This window comes from Daldinia decipiens, assembly GCF_022478715.1.
Source record: "Daldinia decipiens strain CBS 113046 unplaced genomic scaffold F4813scaffold_6, whole genome shotgun sequence".
NCBI classification, from domain to species: domain Eukaryota; kingdom Fungi; phylum Ascomycota; class Sordariomycetes; order Xylariales; family Hypoxylaceae; genus Daldinia; species Daldinia decipiens.
In genome coordinates, this window is record NW_026054549.1 from 957,968 (window position 1) to 977,293 (window position 19,326).

General features: G+C 48.3%; 4 protein-coding genes across 4 annotated transcripts; 1 reads left to right on the forward strand and 3 right to left on the reverse strand.

Moving 5' to 3' along the window:
* Positions 1–155: 155 nt before the first annotated feature.
* Positions 156–2,352, forward strand: F4813DRAFT_379370 (MFS general substrate transporter; the record flags this gene model as incomplete). Its single annotated transcript, XM_049245445.1, has 10 exons — positions 156–335; positions 385–440; positions 489–679; positions 737–954; positions 1,012–1,185; positions 1,240–1,346; positions 1,407–1,526; positions 1,576–1,712; positions 1,764–1,943; positions 2,009–2,352. The coding sequence occupies 10 exons, from the start codon at positions 156–158 to the stop codon at positions 2,350–2,352; spliced, it is 1,707 nt and encodes a 568-aa protein (XP_049102574.1).
* Positions 2,009–4,109, reverse strand: F4813DRAFT_298797 (hemolysin-III channel protein-like protein Izh2). Its single transcript, XM_049240735.1, has 6 exons — positions 3,500–4,109; positions 3,426–3,438; positions 3,275–3,369; positions 3,059–3,224; positions 2,609–3,005; positions 2,009–2,558 (listed from the first exon to the last, which is right to left on the reverse strand). The coding sequence occupies exons 1-6, from the start codon at positions 3,657–3,659 to the stop codon at positions 2,379–2,381; spliced, it is 1,011 nt and encodes a 336-aa protein (XP_049102575.1). The 5' UTR covers positions 3,660–4,109; the 3' UTR covers positions 2,009–2,378.
* Positions 4,110–4,751: 642 nt separating this feature from the next.
* F4813DRAFT_379371 (phospholipid-translocating P-type ATPase) lies at positions 4,752–9,282 on the reverse strand (the record flags this gene model as incomplete). Its single annotated transcript, XM_049245446.1, has 2 exons — positions 4,752–5,313; positions 5,381–9,282. 2 exons carry the CDS (start codon positions 9,280–9,282, stop codon positions 4,752–4,754), a joined length of 4,464 nt encoding a protein of 1,487 aa, XP_049102576.1.
* A 4,507-nt stretch (positions 9,283–13,789) lies between these two features.
* Positions 13,790–15,642, reverse strand: F4813DRAFT_379372 (homeobox-domain-containing protein; the record flags this gene model as incomplete). Its single annotated transcript, XM_049245447.1, has 3 exons — positions 13,790–15,048; positions 15,102–15,307; positions 15,359–15,642. The coding sequence occupies 3 exons, from the start codon at positions 15,640–15,642 to the stop codon at positions 13,790–13,792; spliced, it is 1,749 nt and encodes a 582-aa protein (XP_049102577.1).
* Positions 15,643–19,326: the final 3,684 nt, after the last annotated feature.

The following is a 19,326-nucleotide window of genomic DNA, read 5'->3' on the forward strand; positions in this document are numbered from 1 at the left end:
AAGTTAGCTGAGTGGTAACGTAGGTAGTAATGAGAATATTGGGGTACATATATGAATCCGGGGTAGCTCTTATCGAAACTCCCATGTTCAAGATTACCCAGGTACTCAGATCCCAGTCTTACATCGAGGGCTTCTGACTACTCCCAGATTCGACAATGGCTACTGTTATCCCAGTACAGGTATCTGAAAAGTCAATCTTAGCCGACGATGCCGAACTTGGACCCAGTGAAGAGAGGATAGCAGACGCAGTTCCTCAGTTGGGCAGACCGGAAGTTACGAAGAAGTTCTGGTTTCAGAAGGCGAAACAGAACAGCCTCGACGATATTGCAACTCAGGTATATCAATAACACAGCCTTAAATAACCGCGTGTACTGATGAGAACAGCCAAGCGTCTACGACTACCCCGATGTGGCACTTCAGTATAAGCCTCGTGATGATTGGTAATAGGACCTTTCGGTTGAATATAAGTACTTGTTGACAAGATGTAGGGAAAACTTACATCGGTTTGATACGAGAGCACGATGGACATGGAGAGAGGAAAATAAAGTCGTCCGGAAGATAGACTGGCGCATCATGACCTGGACAGCAATAATGTTTACGGCCATGGAATTGGATAGAGCTAACCTGGCGCAATCCCTAACCGACAACTTCCTGGATGATCTCAACATGAGCACAAACGGTATGTAACCTTGTTCTGGTGCATGCGCTTATAGTTCCAGGACTAATGCTGAAAAAGACTATAACTTGGGAAATACCCTGTACGCGCTGTTTTTCTTAGCTGGAGAATTCCCTGCACAACTCCTAGCGAAATGGCTTGGACCTGATCGATGGGTACCATCCCAAATTGTGCTCTTTTCGGTCGTGTCTGCATCTCAGTTCGCCCTTAATAGCCGCGCATCTTTTCTTACGTGCCGCGCTCTATTGGCTCTACTACAAGGAGGTTTTATCCCGGAGGTATGTCACCGCCCATCTGAGAGCTACGTACTTCAACTAAAAAACATTGGCGAGTAGTGTGTGCTTTACCTCTCGTACTTTTACAAACACCACGAGCTTACTATTCGTCTGGGCTTCTTTTGGAGCGGCATGTTCATAGCAGATATCCTCGCCGCTATAATTGCGTTTGGGTTACTTCATATGCGGGGCGTGGAGGGTCGTTCAGGTTGGCGATGGCTTTTCTTGATCGAGGTGAGATTGAATGATGCTAACCTAAAGCATGATCTAATACTAATATGTGGTAAGGGACTCATGACTGGGACTGTTGGACTCTTATCTTATGTCATGATGCCGCCAGGTCCTACCCAAACGTCAAGTTGGTCACGAGGAAAAGACGGCTGGTTTACACCACGGTATGAAATAGACACCCACTACCTCCTACGGAAGATTTGAAGGATATTAACATCTATTAGCGACGAAATCATCATGGTAAATCGAATTATAAGAGACGACCCAAGCAAAGGTACAATGCATAATCGACAACCCATCACTCCGAAATTACTATGGAAGAGCTTGACAGATGTTGACCTCTGGTAAGAAGCTATAGCCTGTAGGATATGGTATGTTACTGATGTGAATTAGGCCACTCTATGGCCTTGGACTTACCTTCAACATCCCAACATTCTCGCCGCAACAATATCTCAGCCTTTCCTTACGAGGTCTCGGCTTCGACACATTCCAGACTAATCTCCTATCAATCCCATACTTGGTCTTAAAGAGTATGAACGCCATTTCAGCCCCTTTAAAGAAACCTTATTAAGATATCTTAGTCTTCAACATGATGGCGTTAGCTACACTCGCAGAATACACAGGACAGCTTGCCGCATGCGCATCAATCTTCCAGTTCTGGTGTCTACCTTTCTTAATATACTTACGCGTCGTAGATACGACTAGAGTGTCGAAATGGCTAACATGGGCCATGATTTCACTATTGCTAGCAGCACCCCTTGGTATATAACCCCTGACCCCCTAACCCCTTTTAATACAATAGTTAGAACGTACTTACCCTCTGTAGGTCATCCAGTGCAAGTCGGATGGGTATCCCGAAACTCAAACACCGTCCGATCGAGGACTTTGGGAGTCGCCTTATACAACATGTTCCTTCAAGCAGGAGTAATCATTTCTTCAAACATCTACCGAGAAGACGACGCACCACTATACAGTAGAGGAAATAGCATATTAATCGGTATCTTGTGTCTAAATTTGGTGCTCTATGTTCTAGCAAAGGCATATTATATCTGGAGGAACCGCGTGAGGGAGCGCAGATGGAATGCTATGACTCCCGAGGAAAAGCTGGTCTACCTTGCCGATCACCAAGACGTCGGGAACAAGAGGCTAGACTTTAGGTTGGCCTCATAAGCATCATGCATGGCAACATGGCAGATCTACGTTAGATATAAATGAGATGCGTCCCCCGTACATAATCGGGGGTTTTGATGGTGAAAATCAAACGCTTGCAACATAGCCTTCGCAAATGCAAGGGCTGCCAACACTGTCATAACATGCATGATCTGGTGACTCGCACCGAATATGTCGAATACTCGAGGGTACCACCGTTCCGGAAACTGCATATCTGTTAATGATCAATCATCTCTCAGTATAAACTATTACTGACCTTGGCGGCGTATACTACTACACCCGTACCGTTGAACAATGTCGTAGCCGCTATCCAATTAAGCCCAACCCGACGGTTCTGTTCATCGAACCCGTGTTTCAATAGCCCAATTAAGTTCGGAGCGACGACCGCGCAAAACCCAAACGTAGCAAAGAGTACAGCACGCGCACGTCCCGTTTGCGCTCCACCTATCGACGGGTGGAACGTCGCATACGAACAGAGTCCAGCGAGGATAGTGTTAAAGGTCCAATAGGCGATCTTACTTCCCAAGTCGCAAGGCATGCTATAATAAATAAGAGCTACATTTGCTCCCCATATCAGTAGTATGATGCCTTGATAATCCAACTTGACGCCAAGGGAGCACGCGGCTTCGCTATGGCACACAAAAGTGTGAAACCTAAGCTTCAGTTAGATGCTTTATCCTCACATGTTCTTCGCAAGTAGACTAACATAGTCGAGAGCGTAAAGCAGACACCGACCCCCAGAAAGTATATACTGCAGACTAGGATATCGGCCGTAGTCGCCACTTTGTAGCGTGGCGGGATCTCAGTCCTAAAGACATATAGGGGTAAAGCTAGGAAAATAATCGCGCCGACTACGTGAGTGAAGATATTAACTATCATCTGTCAGTAAGAGCACTAATTTCTACTAGGCTAATCGCCAGACCTGTCTCATTGTGTAGATAAAACCAGCTACCCAGGCACGACCATAGCGAAGCGCACTCCGGTCGATATCCAGTCCGTAGGTGCTCACAACCGCGTCTGATTTCATAGCGAGTAAGCACTAAACCCCTGTAATTCCAACGCGGGCCACTTACTGTTTCCAAGGAGCTGCATAGTCGAATCAGCAACGTAACTTCAATTTCATATTGCGTATGCGCTGAAAACTTACGGAGATGCTCCCATTCTAGAAGTCGTGATGGATTTTCATTTTGTTGCTTGATAATTGCGGGTGGGTGGTGTTTCTGTATAGAAGTCTCATCCCGATGGGGCCTTCGAGCTCCGTAGTTCTTTGGAAGGGCATCAAAACCTGTAGTATTCTGAATTGCCATTCCCGCACTTCATACACTGTATTAGATCAAGAAAAAGACTCTAAAATTATGAACATCAGTATTGGGACGTGTCCAAGTTAATTGAAACAGAAGAGAATAGAAAGGCTTAGATGGGGAGGCTGTAACAGACAGACATCGGCAATGCAACCCCTGACACGAACCCCTGTTGTCACTAAAAAGGCCTCTTCATCTACAAAAGTGAAATATCGCTAGACGAGCTAACAGCAGCATTCAGTAGGCCAGCTACCCTCCAGTAGGACATAAAAAATCGAGGACAAAGGTACTATAACAATAAAAAGCGATATAAAGTGAAAACACCAGATACTATTTCTGCCGCTCAACAGCGACGCTCAAGCAACAGCCAACAAGATCCCACCAAATGTCCAGATCCCGTTTCTTATTACACACCGCCGGAAAACCTGGAATATTTCCCAAACGCATATATCGTGGCGACCCCTCTGTTGCTTCGATACATCGAAGGATCTGAAGGCTAGTAGGTAGGTATGTATCTAGACCCTAGTCGGTCCACTTATCCAATAGTCCTACGCTATTCACAGCAGATTTTATACTCGTATTTGCTCTCAGCTTATTAGTTTCGAGCACACCTGTCCCAGCCTGCAAGATTGAAATCATCAACATGGATGGTGATATCCAGCAGAGCATACTGATGTTCAAAGACCGACCACTCTTCACTGTAGCCGTCAAGCCGAATTCTCTATACAATTCCTACCTTGGTATGTGTCTCGTAGTGGTCATTAACACATTAACATACAAGTTATGGTCTAAGGTACCAAATGAAACAAGTCTCTACAAGTCATACAACACAGACAAAGGCCAGTAGTAAATAGTCCGTATATTTAATACACGTAGCTGTGCTCATATCGCTTCCGGGGGTATCTGTAGTCTAAGCCAAAATTCCGCCTTGCTTTCTGTCCCGGCCAATGACCCTATCGCAACCCATATGCTATAATGCTAGAAAACTTCCCCTTTTCAAGCCCAAACGCCGGCTAGCCCGATCCAAGAAAACAACCTCACAAGGCTCGTCCGCTAATCCCTTCAACCCAAAAACACTTTCGACCAATCCGTCTCTAATCATGTCGTCTGCACTCGTTTCCCTTTATGAATCGTCGACCCATACGCACCAGCGCCGCCCGGGGATCTTCGACTTCGCTGCGCCGAGCTGGACGGCGTAAATAAGCCATAAAGTCGGTTCCTATTTGGTGCACTTTTGCTTACGATGGGGCTTAGAGGCCGCCCTTGCTCTGAATCGTCACCATCGTTACCGCTTTGGCCTTCCAGATCCCCCGAAAGAGAGGCTACGCGACCCTCCTCAGCTGCGTGCTCTTTCAAAACTTCCGAAACGCCCCCCTGACGCTCGATCTCCTGCCAGATATCTTGGTCTCGCGGGTAGTAAATTCGTTGAAACGCTGTAAGGCCAAGTTCAAACGCGACTACGGCAGCTATCGTAGCACCGGCCGCCGCCCACCAACCCAGCTTGTTCCCGAACTCGTGCACAAAAGAGCCGTGCACGACGTACGGGCCAAATTTTACGGGGTGGATTGCTCCAATAAGTAAATTCCAGAGAAACCAACCTACGATTGAAAGGGCAAACCCGACAAACGTGATCACTGTTTTATGATGGCATTCCAATATCCTAAATTTCAATCCGTTAGAAAAAAGAAAGAGGGAAAATTAGCCGAGTATCTAGGTTAGAAACTTACAGAATCTTGATATTGATTAATACCACGGCGATGGTAAATGCTAACTGTCCGAGCGGGAAGAGCGAATTATTCTCCGTGAACAGAATATCCTTGAAGTAGCCCCAGACCATCATATAAATGACGACCGTGTCTACCGCGCCCGTGAACATCCATTCCACGTACTTCTTGAGGTTGAACGCCTCGCTCCGCTGACCGAACGAATAGAGCTCGGGGATGGCGAGTAGGGTCTCCGCCTTGAGATCTTTCTCGAACATACCGAGCAGGATGACAGGTAGAGATGTAAAGAGTGCGTTAAACACAGTCAAACTCCACGACTCGTAGATCGACGTGCCCGTATAGCCGTTCCAATGTTGATACTGGGCTTGAATGATGTAGAATACCAGCTCTTTCCAGAACGTTGCAAGGATGTATTTTGCAGTGCGCAAATACATCCATCGGCCGTGGACGAGAAGAAGTCGTTGAAGGAATCTAAATTGGGCGATAGAATAATCAGCAACGCGGGCGGCCTGGAGACCTTCACGGCCAGATATGCCTATTCCTACGTGGGATTCTTGGATCATGGCGATGTCGTTCGATCCGTCACCGATGGCCAATGTCAACGAGGACGGTACCGTTTCCCGGATGCATCGTACCAACCCTGCTTTTTGAGACGGTGAAGCTCGGCAGCAGATGACAGAATCCATACGAACGGCGAGATCGTAAAACATTATTTTCAAAGCTTCGCCCTTTTCGATCTCACCCAAGGTGTGCCCGTCGACGACCAAGACGGAATGGGCTATCATGCCACGAGTGACATCGACCAATATCGACTCTATCTTTTCCTTCAATTTGCGCAACACCTCCGACTCTTCCGACTCGTCCGCGGGGGCCTCGAGGATGTAGATTTCAGAGAACGGCTTGGCCAACCTTGCGGAATGCGCAATATTGATCGCCGTTTCGCGTTTGTCCCCAGTCAGCATCCAAACCTTGATGTTTGCCCTACGAAGCTTTTCGATCGTCTCGGGGACCCCCTGTTGGAGTTTGTCTTCAATAGCAGAAGCACCGGCAAGACTGAAATCTTTCTCGATAAGCTCTGCCGCTTTCTCGATGAGTGGTTGCCTATTCACCAGACTCGTAGTGGCGGCTCTATAATTATCCTTCCACTCTTCATACTCCTCGTCGCCGATGTAGCGATAAGCAAAAAGGAGGGTTCTCAAGCCTTCCGAGGCAAATTCGCCAATGTGCTGGAAGCACCGCTCAAATATAGCACCGTCATCGGCGGCTATAATCTCGTCTACGACTCCATCGTAAGCCTCGATATCCCCCGTAACCAATACGGGTGAGAGAGCTATAGACTGCCGGGGAGCACCGGCATCCATATCGTATATTGGTGCGTCCTCTAAATCCAACGTCTCGCGCCTCGTCAGCCAGGTGTCGAGGTCATCCGAAACGGCCGAGCGGCGATGCGCTTCGGCAGATTTACGCCGACTGCCTTTTCGGAAGACACTATTGCGCTTGTTTATGCTCAGGCTATTTCTAGGGCTATACGTCCCGCTTAGACGACTCATAGCCCTCTCAACTTCTACGCTTTTCCGCTTGCTAGCTCTCCGTTCCACAGTGGACGCCATCTGCTTAGCCAGGAGCGCATTTCGTAAAAGGGGTATGATGACATTATCGGCGCCTTTACAAAACACGCAAATTTTATTGTCTGGCATGCGTATGATGATTGACATTCGCTTCCGTTTACTGCTGAACTCGATCACGTCCAGTACCTCATACGTCTCGGTGAGAAGTTCTCCTTCGGGGCTTTGAAGTTGAAGCTTGATAGACTGCGTTAGTCGATCGATGAGGAGGTACCCTAGATCGCGAGCTGCCTGCACCAAAGCGAGTTCGTCCGGGGACGCAGCTTGGAAAGCGATCTCGCCGTCCTCTTTGACTTCCGGCAAGCAAGTATGACATAGTGCCACGCAGAGGAGAAAATGCCGGACCTTCTTTGAAAAAGTCGTATTCGGGTTTCGTCGAATATAATCGATCAAGGCTTCCGTCTTAGGTATAGGCGGAGAATGTCTCGACTGAGCTTTTGACGCCCAGGCGGGCTGATCCTGGTTGCTAATCAGCGGAGTCTCGATACGTTCATCCCTGTCGGGTATCGCGTTCGTATCCGTTTCGCCATCGATGCGCCGGTTTGGACTCTTGACATTCATCTTGGATATCTTCGCTTGGTATTCTAGCTGATCTCGTTTGATATCCATGTCGTGCAGCCAAGCCGTCCCTGCAACGCTAAGTTTCCGGAATCGCATCTTGTTCTCCGTTAAAGTCCCAGTTTTATCGGAGAATATATAGTTGACTTGGCCCAGGTTTTCTAAGATGGTGGTCGTATTGACAACCATAGGCGTGTCGGTTTCGGGATCGTACATCTCCACATCACCTAGTAGGAAAAATTGCCCGACTTTGATAATCTCGAGACTTACATACAGGGACAGCGGGATGAGGGTATTGAAGGCGATAATGAAGCCGAACCAGATTTGCTCGAAAGGCACACCGGCACCGTGAAGATACGAAGCATTTCTCTCGTAGGCATTCCGCCACGCATAATAGCCACCCATACAACCAATAGTAAGGGCCAGGACGACCAAAACGAGAAGAAATACAATCCTATTAAGTAAAGCTTGCATCTTGGGAGCTTTGGCGCGGACGTCTTTGTTCGCATTCATACGTATCTTGCATTCCTCGCCCGTGTTTATAACCAACCCGATCAACTCGTCGGTATTCCGCAGAATCGAACCTCGATATACGACGTCGTTCATAGTGAGCGGCCGAGTCTCGCCGTTGAGAGTAGCACGGCCCTCAAATTTATAAAGGTCGGCATTAGGATCCTCGGATACGATTTCGGCCTCACAATTCTTCAACTTTGCAATCGTGTCGCAATGCTTAGCGAGCAAAGAAGAGGCCTGCTTGCTCTTGAGGTTCGTCTCGCCGTCAAGCGCCATCGTTTCAATATACGCCACTCCGTTATGGCCGGTCGCGTGAAGAATGATAATGTCCGCAGGTACGCTATCGTCTCTCCGCAGCCGAACGATGTCGCCCACTCGAATATCCTGCCATTGGATGGTCGCCCACGGAGATCCCCCCCGGTTCTCACCCATGTCTTGCAGCTCTGTCATCCCCTCTTCTTCTTCCCGCTCCTTACTACGGTTTTTCTTGATCAAGCCTGCCAACCAGTTCTTACTCGACGTATTTTCGACCGTACCGTCAGGGTCGAGAACCCACGCAGGGGCTAGGTTCTCCGTCTTATCCAATACGTACCTTCTATAGTCATCATAGCCTTCCTTCGCCATACTAATAGAGACGAAAACGAGTAAGGGTATGAGAGTAGTGAACGAACCCGTCGTGCTCAGACCTGGTATCAGCTGCAGTATAGCAATAACCAAGAAGTAAAAATTAGCTAACTTGCTGAATTGGAAGTACAGCTGTTTTGGCATGAAAGACCACTTGGTATACCGACTAGAGCGTATGAAATTCGAGACGTAGTGGTTACTACGCCGTTCGTCAATCAGCGGCACCTTGCGGACAGCGCCGCCGCTAATCGGTATACGACGACCATCGCGGCTCTTTGGGAGAGGCTTCTGACGCAGAAGCCCTTCGATAATCCATTTCTGATAGCGATCATTAAAGAACGCTTCAAACCTAGCTCGCGGTCCCCGCGCTCGTTTTCGTTGTCTGTTGATCCATGCGCCATAGTAATTCAGCGATCCGGTACCGTCGTCGCTATCCTGGCTCTTCCTGCCACTGTCTTTTAAATCCTTCCGCCTCTCTCTTTCCGCCGGGGTATCAAGAATATAGTCCACATGCCGTCCTTCGCCTTGGGTACCGGCTGAGTTCGACGAGGAGGCATGGACCTCAGAGAAGCCGTTGGAGTCCATTGGTAGATTAGGGGAAGTGAAAACAGAGGCAGCTATTCCACGACGATCTTCGTCTTCGGGGACATCGTTAGAAAACCGTACGCGATTCGCCGAGTTGTCGGTATTCGTTCGTCTCGGCCGCCAGCTGCTAGGAGATTGTCGTTCGTCAAGGGCCCGGGGGGGCTCAGGCCTAATACTGGAGCGTAGAGGAAAGTAACGCTGCCGCGGCGTCTCAGCATCCTCGGGGGGGCCATCATAGTTCGACATGATCTAGTCGGGTCATATCATGTATGCAATCCGAGCTACGGGCCAAGGCGCGCCCAGATGCCCAGATGCCCAGACCTGATAGGTACAATTCAGGTGTCGTTTAACGGCGGGGGTTTGTCCCACAGCAATAGAGCCAACTAAGACTTAGCCTCTCGGATCGTGGACTCATCGGCAGGCTATGATTGGGCGGCTATATACAAAGGCCCAACCAGTCCTGTCGTAGACCAGTTCTGTCGTAGGTTTCATAGGAATAGGCAAAATATAAACTCTAAAGGTAGGTGAGCGTCTAGTCGCTACAGATAAAAAAGGGGAAAAGTCGGTACTACGACTGTATAAAGCAATGGGGGAGAGGGTCGTTCGGGCGATCATACAGATGCAGGTTGGTGGTATAAAATACGAAGTAAGCTAATCAGTACTTCATCACAGATGACTGCAACCCAGCAGTTCTATAGTTCGGTAGGTTAGTCGAAAATGGGGAAGGGAGAAGAGGGGGAACGGCCAGACTAAAACAGGGGGAAAAACAAAGCGAGATGTGTCATACGCTCGCTAACCTCCATATGGTACCATACCTACCTATCAATGCCTCTTACTTGATGTGTTATACCTAGATCAACAGGATCGCACTTGCCTAGAGCATAGCCGCAAAGTCTAACGAGGCCTCGAAGACACGAAGCCACGAAGCCACGAAGCCACGAAGCCTCCCTGATCATCCTGGCCACCTCCATAGGTAGATAGGTACTACGTAGGTAACTTCAATAGTGTAATCCGTAGCTCCCGGCTCCGATACCGAACGGGAGAAGAGCGACCAACGCATTAACGAAGAGAGACACAAATCCCCTAGCGCCCTAGCGCCCACTGGAGGGTATTTAGTTAGTGCCTCTTTGCGCTCCTCCTGGCTGGAGATGATATATCATTGGACGATATCGTGCGACTTTAGTTATATACATAGTTGCATTGCAGAAGCTGAAGACATGTCGTAGGATTAAAACTTGAAAGGTGGAATTGTGGACGATCGAGCTGTCAAGGCAAAGCCCCAACCTAGCTTAAACCCGGTCCCTTCTGCTAAGCTTTTCCTCTTGAAGATTAAATCGGAGTTATTTTATCCTTGTAAAATCCATAAAGACTAGGATACCCCGCTCTCCAACAACCAGCAACGCATTGTATGTACTTGATATATGCGTGAAATATCTCGAAGACTGCTATCTCTTCGAATACTTACCTAGCCATAGAGGTTACTTGGAATTTATTGCACGAGTTTGATACTTACGATATACACAAGTAGAAGAGAATAATAGCAGCCACTTGCGTAGATCAAAACGCTACATAGTATAAGCATAGTATAAGCGAAACAAGCATCAGAATAACTACGCCACCCCCAACAGCCTTTTAAGGCACCACGATGACGACCATGGACGATCATCAAACACCGATAGAGAAGAGGAAACAGCCTCCACGTATTATGTAGCTCTAAGCCCTTTACTCTTCAACATATTTAAAAGTCTCTATAAGATAGTACGACGCAATTACCAATAAATATAACCAACCTAGCCAGAATACACGACATCTACCCCTCATGCCTCATGTATGTATGTATGTACAATACGTACGCGGGGCACGCAATTCACCGCGCCACGATGTATGGACGCACGGCTGTACGACGGCGTTACTGTTATCGACTCCAAAACTAGTCCGAAAGCCCAATCCGATTCGGACTCGATTAAGACAGAAGCGTCCTACTTCGTATTGTCTCCAAACCACACGCAAGACATTATTAAGCAAAAGATCATATATCACTGTTCGGGAAGCTTAAGGCAATTATTAGTGTAAACCTAGAGATGCAGATGTCTCTCATAAGAGGCTGGGTTCTATATACGCGGAAAATGATGACCCAATCGCGAGCCTCAAGACAGACAACATAGAAGCGAACACGTTTAACTACCTACACATAGTTAAGCACTTTTGTATACAGATTTCTTTCGTTACTGTTACCCAAGTACTCAAACTTGCGGTGGTATACCAGCATTCTATTTATATATAAAATATCCAATCCTAATTACATCATCTAAGAGGCTAAAAGACCTACTCCTACATACGGCGCAGTAACCCATCGTTTCCCATTAGAGTAATTTATCGTGTGTTGTTAGGCTACTATGATCCTCAAAGGGTCACTCATCAACGGCCGTAGATGTTGTGACATATTGAACTAATAATACATGCGGTAAAACCTAGCGATTGGTCCTACTCCATCTCTATTAAGGACGCACAAGCTGGATCGATTAAGATCTCACCCGAAGCCGCCGTGAAACCTTTATTCTCTAAGAGTGCTCTAAAGCTCGAGCCTGTAGAGAAAACTTGTACAATACACACGGACTGACCGCAAACACGAGTACGAAGAATCAATCGCGCGGGTTTTCTAAGAACTGCGGATTGCCCGCAGTCTATGCTATGGCCAACCAAGTAACCTATTGTGCCTACCGTGTGGTTTGATCACAATTTGTGGAAGCTCAAAGGCCGTATTGCTGACATCAGACAAGGACATCGTAGTCTAATCACTCGAATGTTCAGTTTCTTGGCACAATTCGGAGTAACCGGGCCTTCAAGCCATGATAGAAGTATTCACTCTTATGATAACTATCACGGCGGATAGATAGATACTATAATCGTGGCTCATTCATGATAAGCTTGAAGATGCTGTAATATAATTATACGATAACTCAATAGCGTCACAAGGTGTTAAACAGCAAGCATAAACCATGAGTACCGTAAAGGCTCGCCATCAGCCCCAAGTAGTTCCCTGGTGAGTGGCTATCACATACTGGGTGCGAGAACCCGTTCAATGCGAAGCCGATTAACCGGATACTACGCGGATATGGTGTTTTAAAGCCACCTCTAATTCACTATCCTAAGGACTTCGTCGGATATAGTTGCCGATCGTCTAGGCTACCTTTGGAAGGCGGATTCTAACTAAATGGACCAGATAGCACTATTATAGACGGTCTTAACTTTTGGTAATTAACACATTGGATTCATATTGTTCTACGCCTAAAACTCGCCAGTATCACGATGATGAATCATGCTATATCCCTCAAAGAAAACCCCATACACAGCTAGCCAGGCACCTAGGCAGAGGTGAGTTCTGCTCTGGTCCTAATGAACATAATCCAGTTTACCATGAGAGGTGTTTAGTGAGCTTCTGCATGACAGCTTGACCCCGAAGGTCACTAAAGGGGTGGTGTTGGAAGATGAAGAGAATCATATGATACCTATAGACGTCAAGACGATAGATCACGATAGATAGATGGTCAATAAAAAGGCATTCATCAACATCGGTAGCCCATCGTCACCGCGAGCAAAAATACTTGGGTCACTTTTAAAAACTTAAATTCACGTTATCTATATTCCTATGTATTATAGCCCTCGCCGTAAAGTCGTGACAAGGAAATACAGCAAACAGGGAATCTCTTCATCTTCATCGAGTAACTAGGTCTAGTCAAGTAATCCATCCTGACAAAGCATAGTCGAGATCGAACGACGTCAGGGCTTTCGCCGCAGACTTTACGCCGTCGATATCTGATATACTACCCGCCCAGACTATTTTCAACCCCGACGTTCCGCCCCCGAGGTATCAATCATTATTACACTCGGAATTGGTACACACCAACCGACAACGAGCTCCAGCGGACCAGCTGGCTGCTAGTCCCCGGCAGATATTTAAAAAATTATTATCCGCGAACCCGAGCCTCCTGGGCTCCTTCCATGTTCATCTGTTTTTGTTCGCCCTGCAGCCAGAAAAGACATCGCTTATTTTCATAAATGCGAAAAGAAAACAGATAAGCTGTAAAATTTCAAAGATTGGTGGATGAGTTGAATTAGATCCGAGATCCGGCATTAATCCAAGCGGAAACGGCCAGTTGGAAAATAAAGCCAAAGGGATTTTCCCTCCAGAACGAAGCGGTTGAAGTATAATAGAAGGTACAATCGCTGTGCCAGACACGCATAATCAAATGCCGAAGGCACGCATCGTCATGCTGAGATTTAAGGCCGACAGAACGTATGAAATGAGACAAGAATCGAATCAGACCTTATGCCGAACAACCAACAGAAGGGTACTCTCAAGATGGGAATATGAAAAACCACCGAACCGCAAGAGGTATAAAGTTCCGCAACGCCGCAAGTAGGAGAGTAAAACTAGACCAGAAACACCAATCACACGTGACAATGTTTCAACCATTGAAACCTTTCGAGTCGACTTAGTATCAACTCATTGCGGGTGCGAAAGGCTCTCGGGAGACAGGCTGGACGGATCGACAGTGTCGAACTGAACAAGCTGGCTCATATCCAGATCACCCTGGCCAGACTCCACGAAACCAGGGGAGTGAGGGTGCATGGGAATATTTATGGTATGCTTCGAATACATCTCATTCAGGCTATGCCCGTCGTCCGAGATAGCAGACTCGCCCATACCATATAGGTCGGCGGAAGACGGTCGTTGGAGCATAGAGAGGGGAGGTGATTGTTCAACAATGGCAGGGTCGCCGTGACCAGTATATGACAGCGGGGAGACAGATTGAGGAATCTGAGGTAGCGGCGACAGGAATGCGCCGCTATAAGGGGTATTGAAACTTGAAGCGGGCAACGGCGTGTTCTCGGGGCCCTGCGAGAAGTAGTTGGGGCTCGAATATTCCGAAGGGGCGGTAGTAGCGGCAGACAGAGGGTATTGTCTTAGGTCCATACCGTACGTAGCCTGGGTATCGATGCGCAAATTAGGGTTAACATTATTAAGACCATTAGGTTGCTGGGGAATAGGTGCATAGATGTTAGGGCTGTGCGGTTGGGCCTGATTCTCGCCCGGGTGCTGGATGTAGAACGAAGGCATCGGATTCTGGAACATAGAAAAGTCAACAGCTGTGGGCACCGATCTGCTCCGTTGCCGCTTGTGTCCCGGTCCACGCATACCGGCGTGCATCGGGTTGATTCCCCATTGCGACTCTTGGTACATGCCGACGTGCGGCTGACCGAAGTTGGGCTGCGAGGACGGGCGGTTCGTAGGAGACACAGGAGCAGAAACAGACATTGCGTGGCTCATGTCGTAAGGGCCGGGATTGTGTCGGTTTGTGAACGACTCGAGGGAGGCGAGCTTTGCGAGCTGACCGCTAAGAACCTTGGGGTTACCACCGAGATGGTGAGTGAGGCAATGGGTAGCCTGGAGATCCTCCGTAAAGTCGTTGCACTGGAAAAAGCCATTGGAGTTGGGGGACGAGTCCATCCAGAAATTAGGGGGTCGGTTTAACTCGATAACGATTCCGCCCATCTTGGTAGCGTCGCCTTCGGGATTCTCGAGGTAAATGTTCTTGATCGCGTTAAAGCTGTACTCGATTTTGTATCCCGCCTGGTCGTTATTAATGTAGTAAGTCATGGTACACTTTTCGGGGGAATAGAAGATGATCAAATCCATCGTGTTCTGGCCGACGCGGGTCCATTTTCCGATGCTCAGAGACCGACACGTGAGATGATGAATGACTAGAATTGTTAGTTAAAACAGGCCCGCTCGTGGGTGTCGAGACGCAACTTACGGACTTTCCCTTGTCCACCTTGCTCGCCGCCGAGCATCATTGATCCGTACGGGAGAAGGCCGGTACGTCCCATGTAAGGACCACCGAGACCCTTTCCAGATTCCATGGCTTGCATGGCTAGGTAGGCGCGCATCGACTCGGGGATGGAATCGATATCCTCACCTGTCTCCAGGCTCTTCTTCGCCAGAAGCTTGATCTTGGCGCGTCTACAGGGGATGAGCTTGGGTTCTCGGATACACATTGGTGCTCATACATACCGGTTCTGGAACCAGATCTGAACAGACCTTTCGGTCATGTTGATCTCTTCTGCTATCCTCTCCCGAACGTTTGCGGTCGGGGTAGGATTCTTATTAAACTCCATCTCCAACGTCGTGAGCTGATCCTGAGTCGCGCGCTGTCGCTTCTGATTCTTCTGCTGCTGCGTCAGGGTGCTCTTCCGAGGCGGCCGCCTCGAATTGGCATTGGATTGGGAATTCGACTGCGCGGAGGACGGCGAAGGCGATTGGCTATTCTTCGCGTCGATCGTGCCGGGCGTCGACATGGCCTCTGGAGTAGAATAGGTCGGGGCTGCGACAGTTGGGGCCACAGAACCCGAGTGTTCTACCTTGATAGGAGTGTCCATCTTCGGACGAGGTTACTCAAAAGGAGCGTCGGTGTTAATAAATAAAGTTGGGTGTGATCGGCCTCGAAATCGTGGGTTTAGACGCGATATATCGATGGCTTATCCCGAGCACGCCCGTAGATCGAAAGTATTATTCCAATGAGGTCTTGAAATATGTAAAAATTGATAATAGTCAATAAGGAACGAATAGCACGGAGCTATAGCTACAGCGCAGTGTCGAGTTGATACAAATCCGTCGATACGCAATACTACTACTAGTAGTAGGTATGATCGGTAGCGAGGTGACTGGGGTATTGATCTTGTTGATAATTGGTAAAGTTAAGCCCAAGGAATGAAATGGACCCGAAAGGAGTGACGGTGTCCGTAATGGCTAAGACGAAAGAGAGCGTGGGTTCGAAGAAAAAAAGGAAATAATGAATAGGGGGAGAGAAAAGGCGGAAGATTCGTCGACAACGACAACGGTGACGATACGGGGAAGAAGACGAAGATGGAGAGAGGACGGCGAAAAAAGGGAGGAGGGGAAAAGGGAAAAAAGGAGGACAGTCAAAAAAAAAAAAGATAGTAAGGGCGACCCAGCATCAGCCACCAAAGTAGCAGCCAGTAGTATCTGGTACTATGTGGTACTTGGAGTTGGGACCTGCAGCAAAGCGACGGGGATCAGCCTGGCTAGTAAAGTACACTACGGCTCAGGCAGCCCAAGTGCTTGGGGGGATTTGGGGGAAAGGCCAGGTACCAACCGAGAAAAAAGAATCTAGGTGGGGCTACTGCAAGGTACGTTATGTACGCTATATACTGTGCATATACTGTATATCCGAGGTGGTGGAGGCAGTGGGAGGGTACGATGCGGTTTCGCGGGAGCATGCTTTAGGGTTGGGCAAGCGGGCTGGTTTCTGATACGTGACGCTTGCTTAGCCCCGACTTGACTTAATACAGTATGGAATGTAGCTAGCGCATTTACGCAGTTACAGATCAAAGTTCAGACGACCTATCAGACGAGAAGTTATGGAGACTTTTAAGCCCTTCAAGACCCAATCGCAGAACTCGTCTAATGCCCTTTTCCAACTAAACCCGTCGTTTCTTACCACACACACAAACACGCGCACACGCGCGCACACACTCACACACACACATACACACATCTTCTCCCACATATTCGCGCAAAGCGTACACCGTCTTTCCGTTACCCGCGCAGAATAGGGAAAACAGCCGCTTCTTTCTTTAGCGTTCGGCGCAAGTTATAATATATCGTTTAACACTACCGATGCTATATGGATATGCGCATCAGATCTAACCTTGCTTTTGCCCTCCTATTACCCCTCGGTACTAGGACAAGCGTTTTATCTAATCCGAATAAACAGGCAACTATTAGCTGGTTAGAAGGCTAGACGGTCAGGAGTGGATGATCGGAGACAGCAGTGTAAAGTGGGTTAAGTAGATGTTAAATGGAGCACGACGATTGAAAAGGTCCTGGAAGTCCGGTAGCACGTTTGTGGGACCAACCCCTGACGATGACTTCAACTGTACCTAATGATAGGTATGACAAAACACAGAAACAGTTACCAGGGAGTCGAACACTGCCCTAGGTTCTGGTTACATGTTGTTCGACAGATGTAGTTCGACGTCGTGAGCTGTTATGCGCTCCAAGTTGAATATTTCCTCAAACGCTTTTATATGCATGCGTTATCGCTTGACTTTTAGGTGCCCTCCCCCTGGGCATCCCAAACAGTGCGGTGGATATATTCTACTATGTACCGGGTTGCGCATGAGAGAGGTACTGTAGGAAGGGAAACCCTCTGACTGGCGGACCATAATAGCTACGCTGTCGGCTAAAAGAGGTTGGACATCCACGCCGACGTGCGCCGCCACTTTGGCGTATCAGTTAACACGTAAATAGCTATGTACGCGGAAAAGCGTCTCGAATACGATGTCGACCTATGTATTAGTATATTAAATACCAGAGCATGCTGCCTCTTGCTCTGTCTTTGCCCTCTTCATCCGGAATCTCGGTGAGCCTAAGGAACCACCCTATGAAAGAGGCGCGCCACGGTCTTCCTCAGAGTGGCCGTGTGGCCGTGTCAACTCTAGGTCTATGTAATGGACGGCGTTAAAGGTTGGCAACACGCAATACATAAATACCTAAGGTGAGCTGGCCGATCTACGATTGTCCTCGTGCAGGATAGGTAATCCAGGTCGAATATCTAAGCCGACAGGACGGGACTCGTACGACAGTTCCCCGAGCTGCTTGTCTAACACCATGTTAGTAACATGGAAACTTTGGCCCCCAAATCGATGGTCTCGGATTCGGACCGGTCAATGGGATCTGGCTCTGGTAAAGTTTCCCAAGAGCTTCATCACGGTGGTCAGTCGGGAGAGTGAAAAACTCGACCCACGCGCCGTCTCACGTGAATAAGTATGTAGTTGGCCGTACGTAACGGAAGATACTTAGCAAAAATGCGCTGCTTCGGGCTGGATGTCAAACGCACGATTAAGCGTCCTGCCTTGAACAACCTAGATGACGATCCCATCCTGTCCATCCCAGTCATGGTGGGGGTTGTTTGACGGCGTATGTTTTAAAGCCAATGAGAAACCCTTGCGTTGATATCGCTCCACGAACGGCAAGACTGTTTATGCAAGAAAAGGGGGGGGTCAAGGGCCAAGAATACCTTTGTTAGTCGTCTGACCTGACACCGAACTGAGCTGACCGGCCAGCGCAAACGCCTGGCACGTACCCAATAATGATAAAAGTCTTCGCCTCGCCACTCAGCGTTCATAAGAACTACATATCTACTATGTAGTATCTATTCTTGTCGTTAACAAAGTCCAGCCGTGGATATGAATAGCCTCTTTGGATTCTGCCTGCTCGATTACCGATTCTAAGCCTAGTGGGATCTAGCAGCCAGCCTAGTCCAGTCATCTCATCCCTGCATACACTTTTCCGCAACAGTCAAGACACTCACGCGGTTGACCGCGTCCGAACAGCCCGCGGCCCCTCTTAAGGAACCAGTGGCTTGAACTACGGAATGGTCCATGCTTTTCCCCGCCAGCGCCCAGCGCGTCATCAGAATTTAGAAGAAATACATAACATAATATAGTTAATATGTATAGCACTATACAGATTACATTGCCCGATGATGACCTTTTTCTTCCCTCGGATTTCCTTTCGGGAGGAGATCTTGATGAGAAGTAGGACTGTGTGGGTATCAGTACCTGCATTGGCGAGCCAGTAGCACGGCGGGACTGCACAACCATCCTTCGTGTTCCTGCAGTAGCATGGAGTCGGCTTCGTGTGCCGCTACTTATAGCGCACTGTGTAGCACATTCTTCTCCTATCCGTTCATCGCCCGCGATTCCCAAGTCTTGGCCTCTTGTTGGAGGGGTCGCATACATAGTAGGTATGCGCGAGGAAGATCACTTTTACACTCACGCTTAGAAAGCTCTACAAGTCAACTATGTATGAGTTGAAATACGGGCTAAGGCGACCATCTCGATGAAACTAGCCGCGGTGTCTTTATGCGCATCGACGACACCAACGGCTTATCTATTCTGCAACGTTTCCTTTGCAGGTTCACCATAATAATCCGCTAATAGCGTATTCTTGCCTTG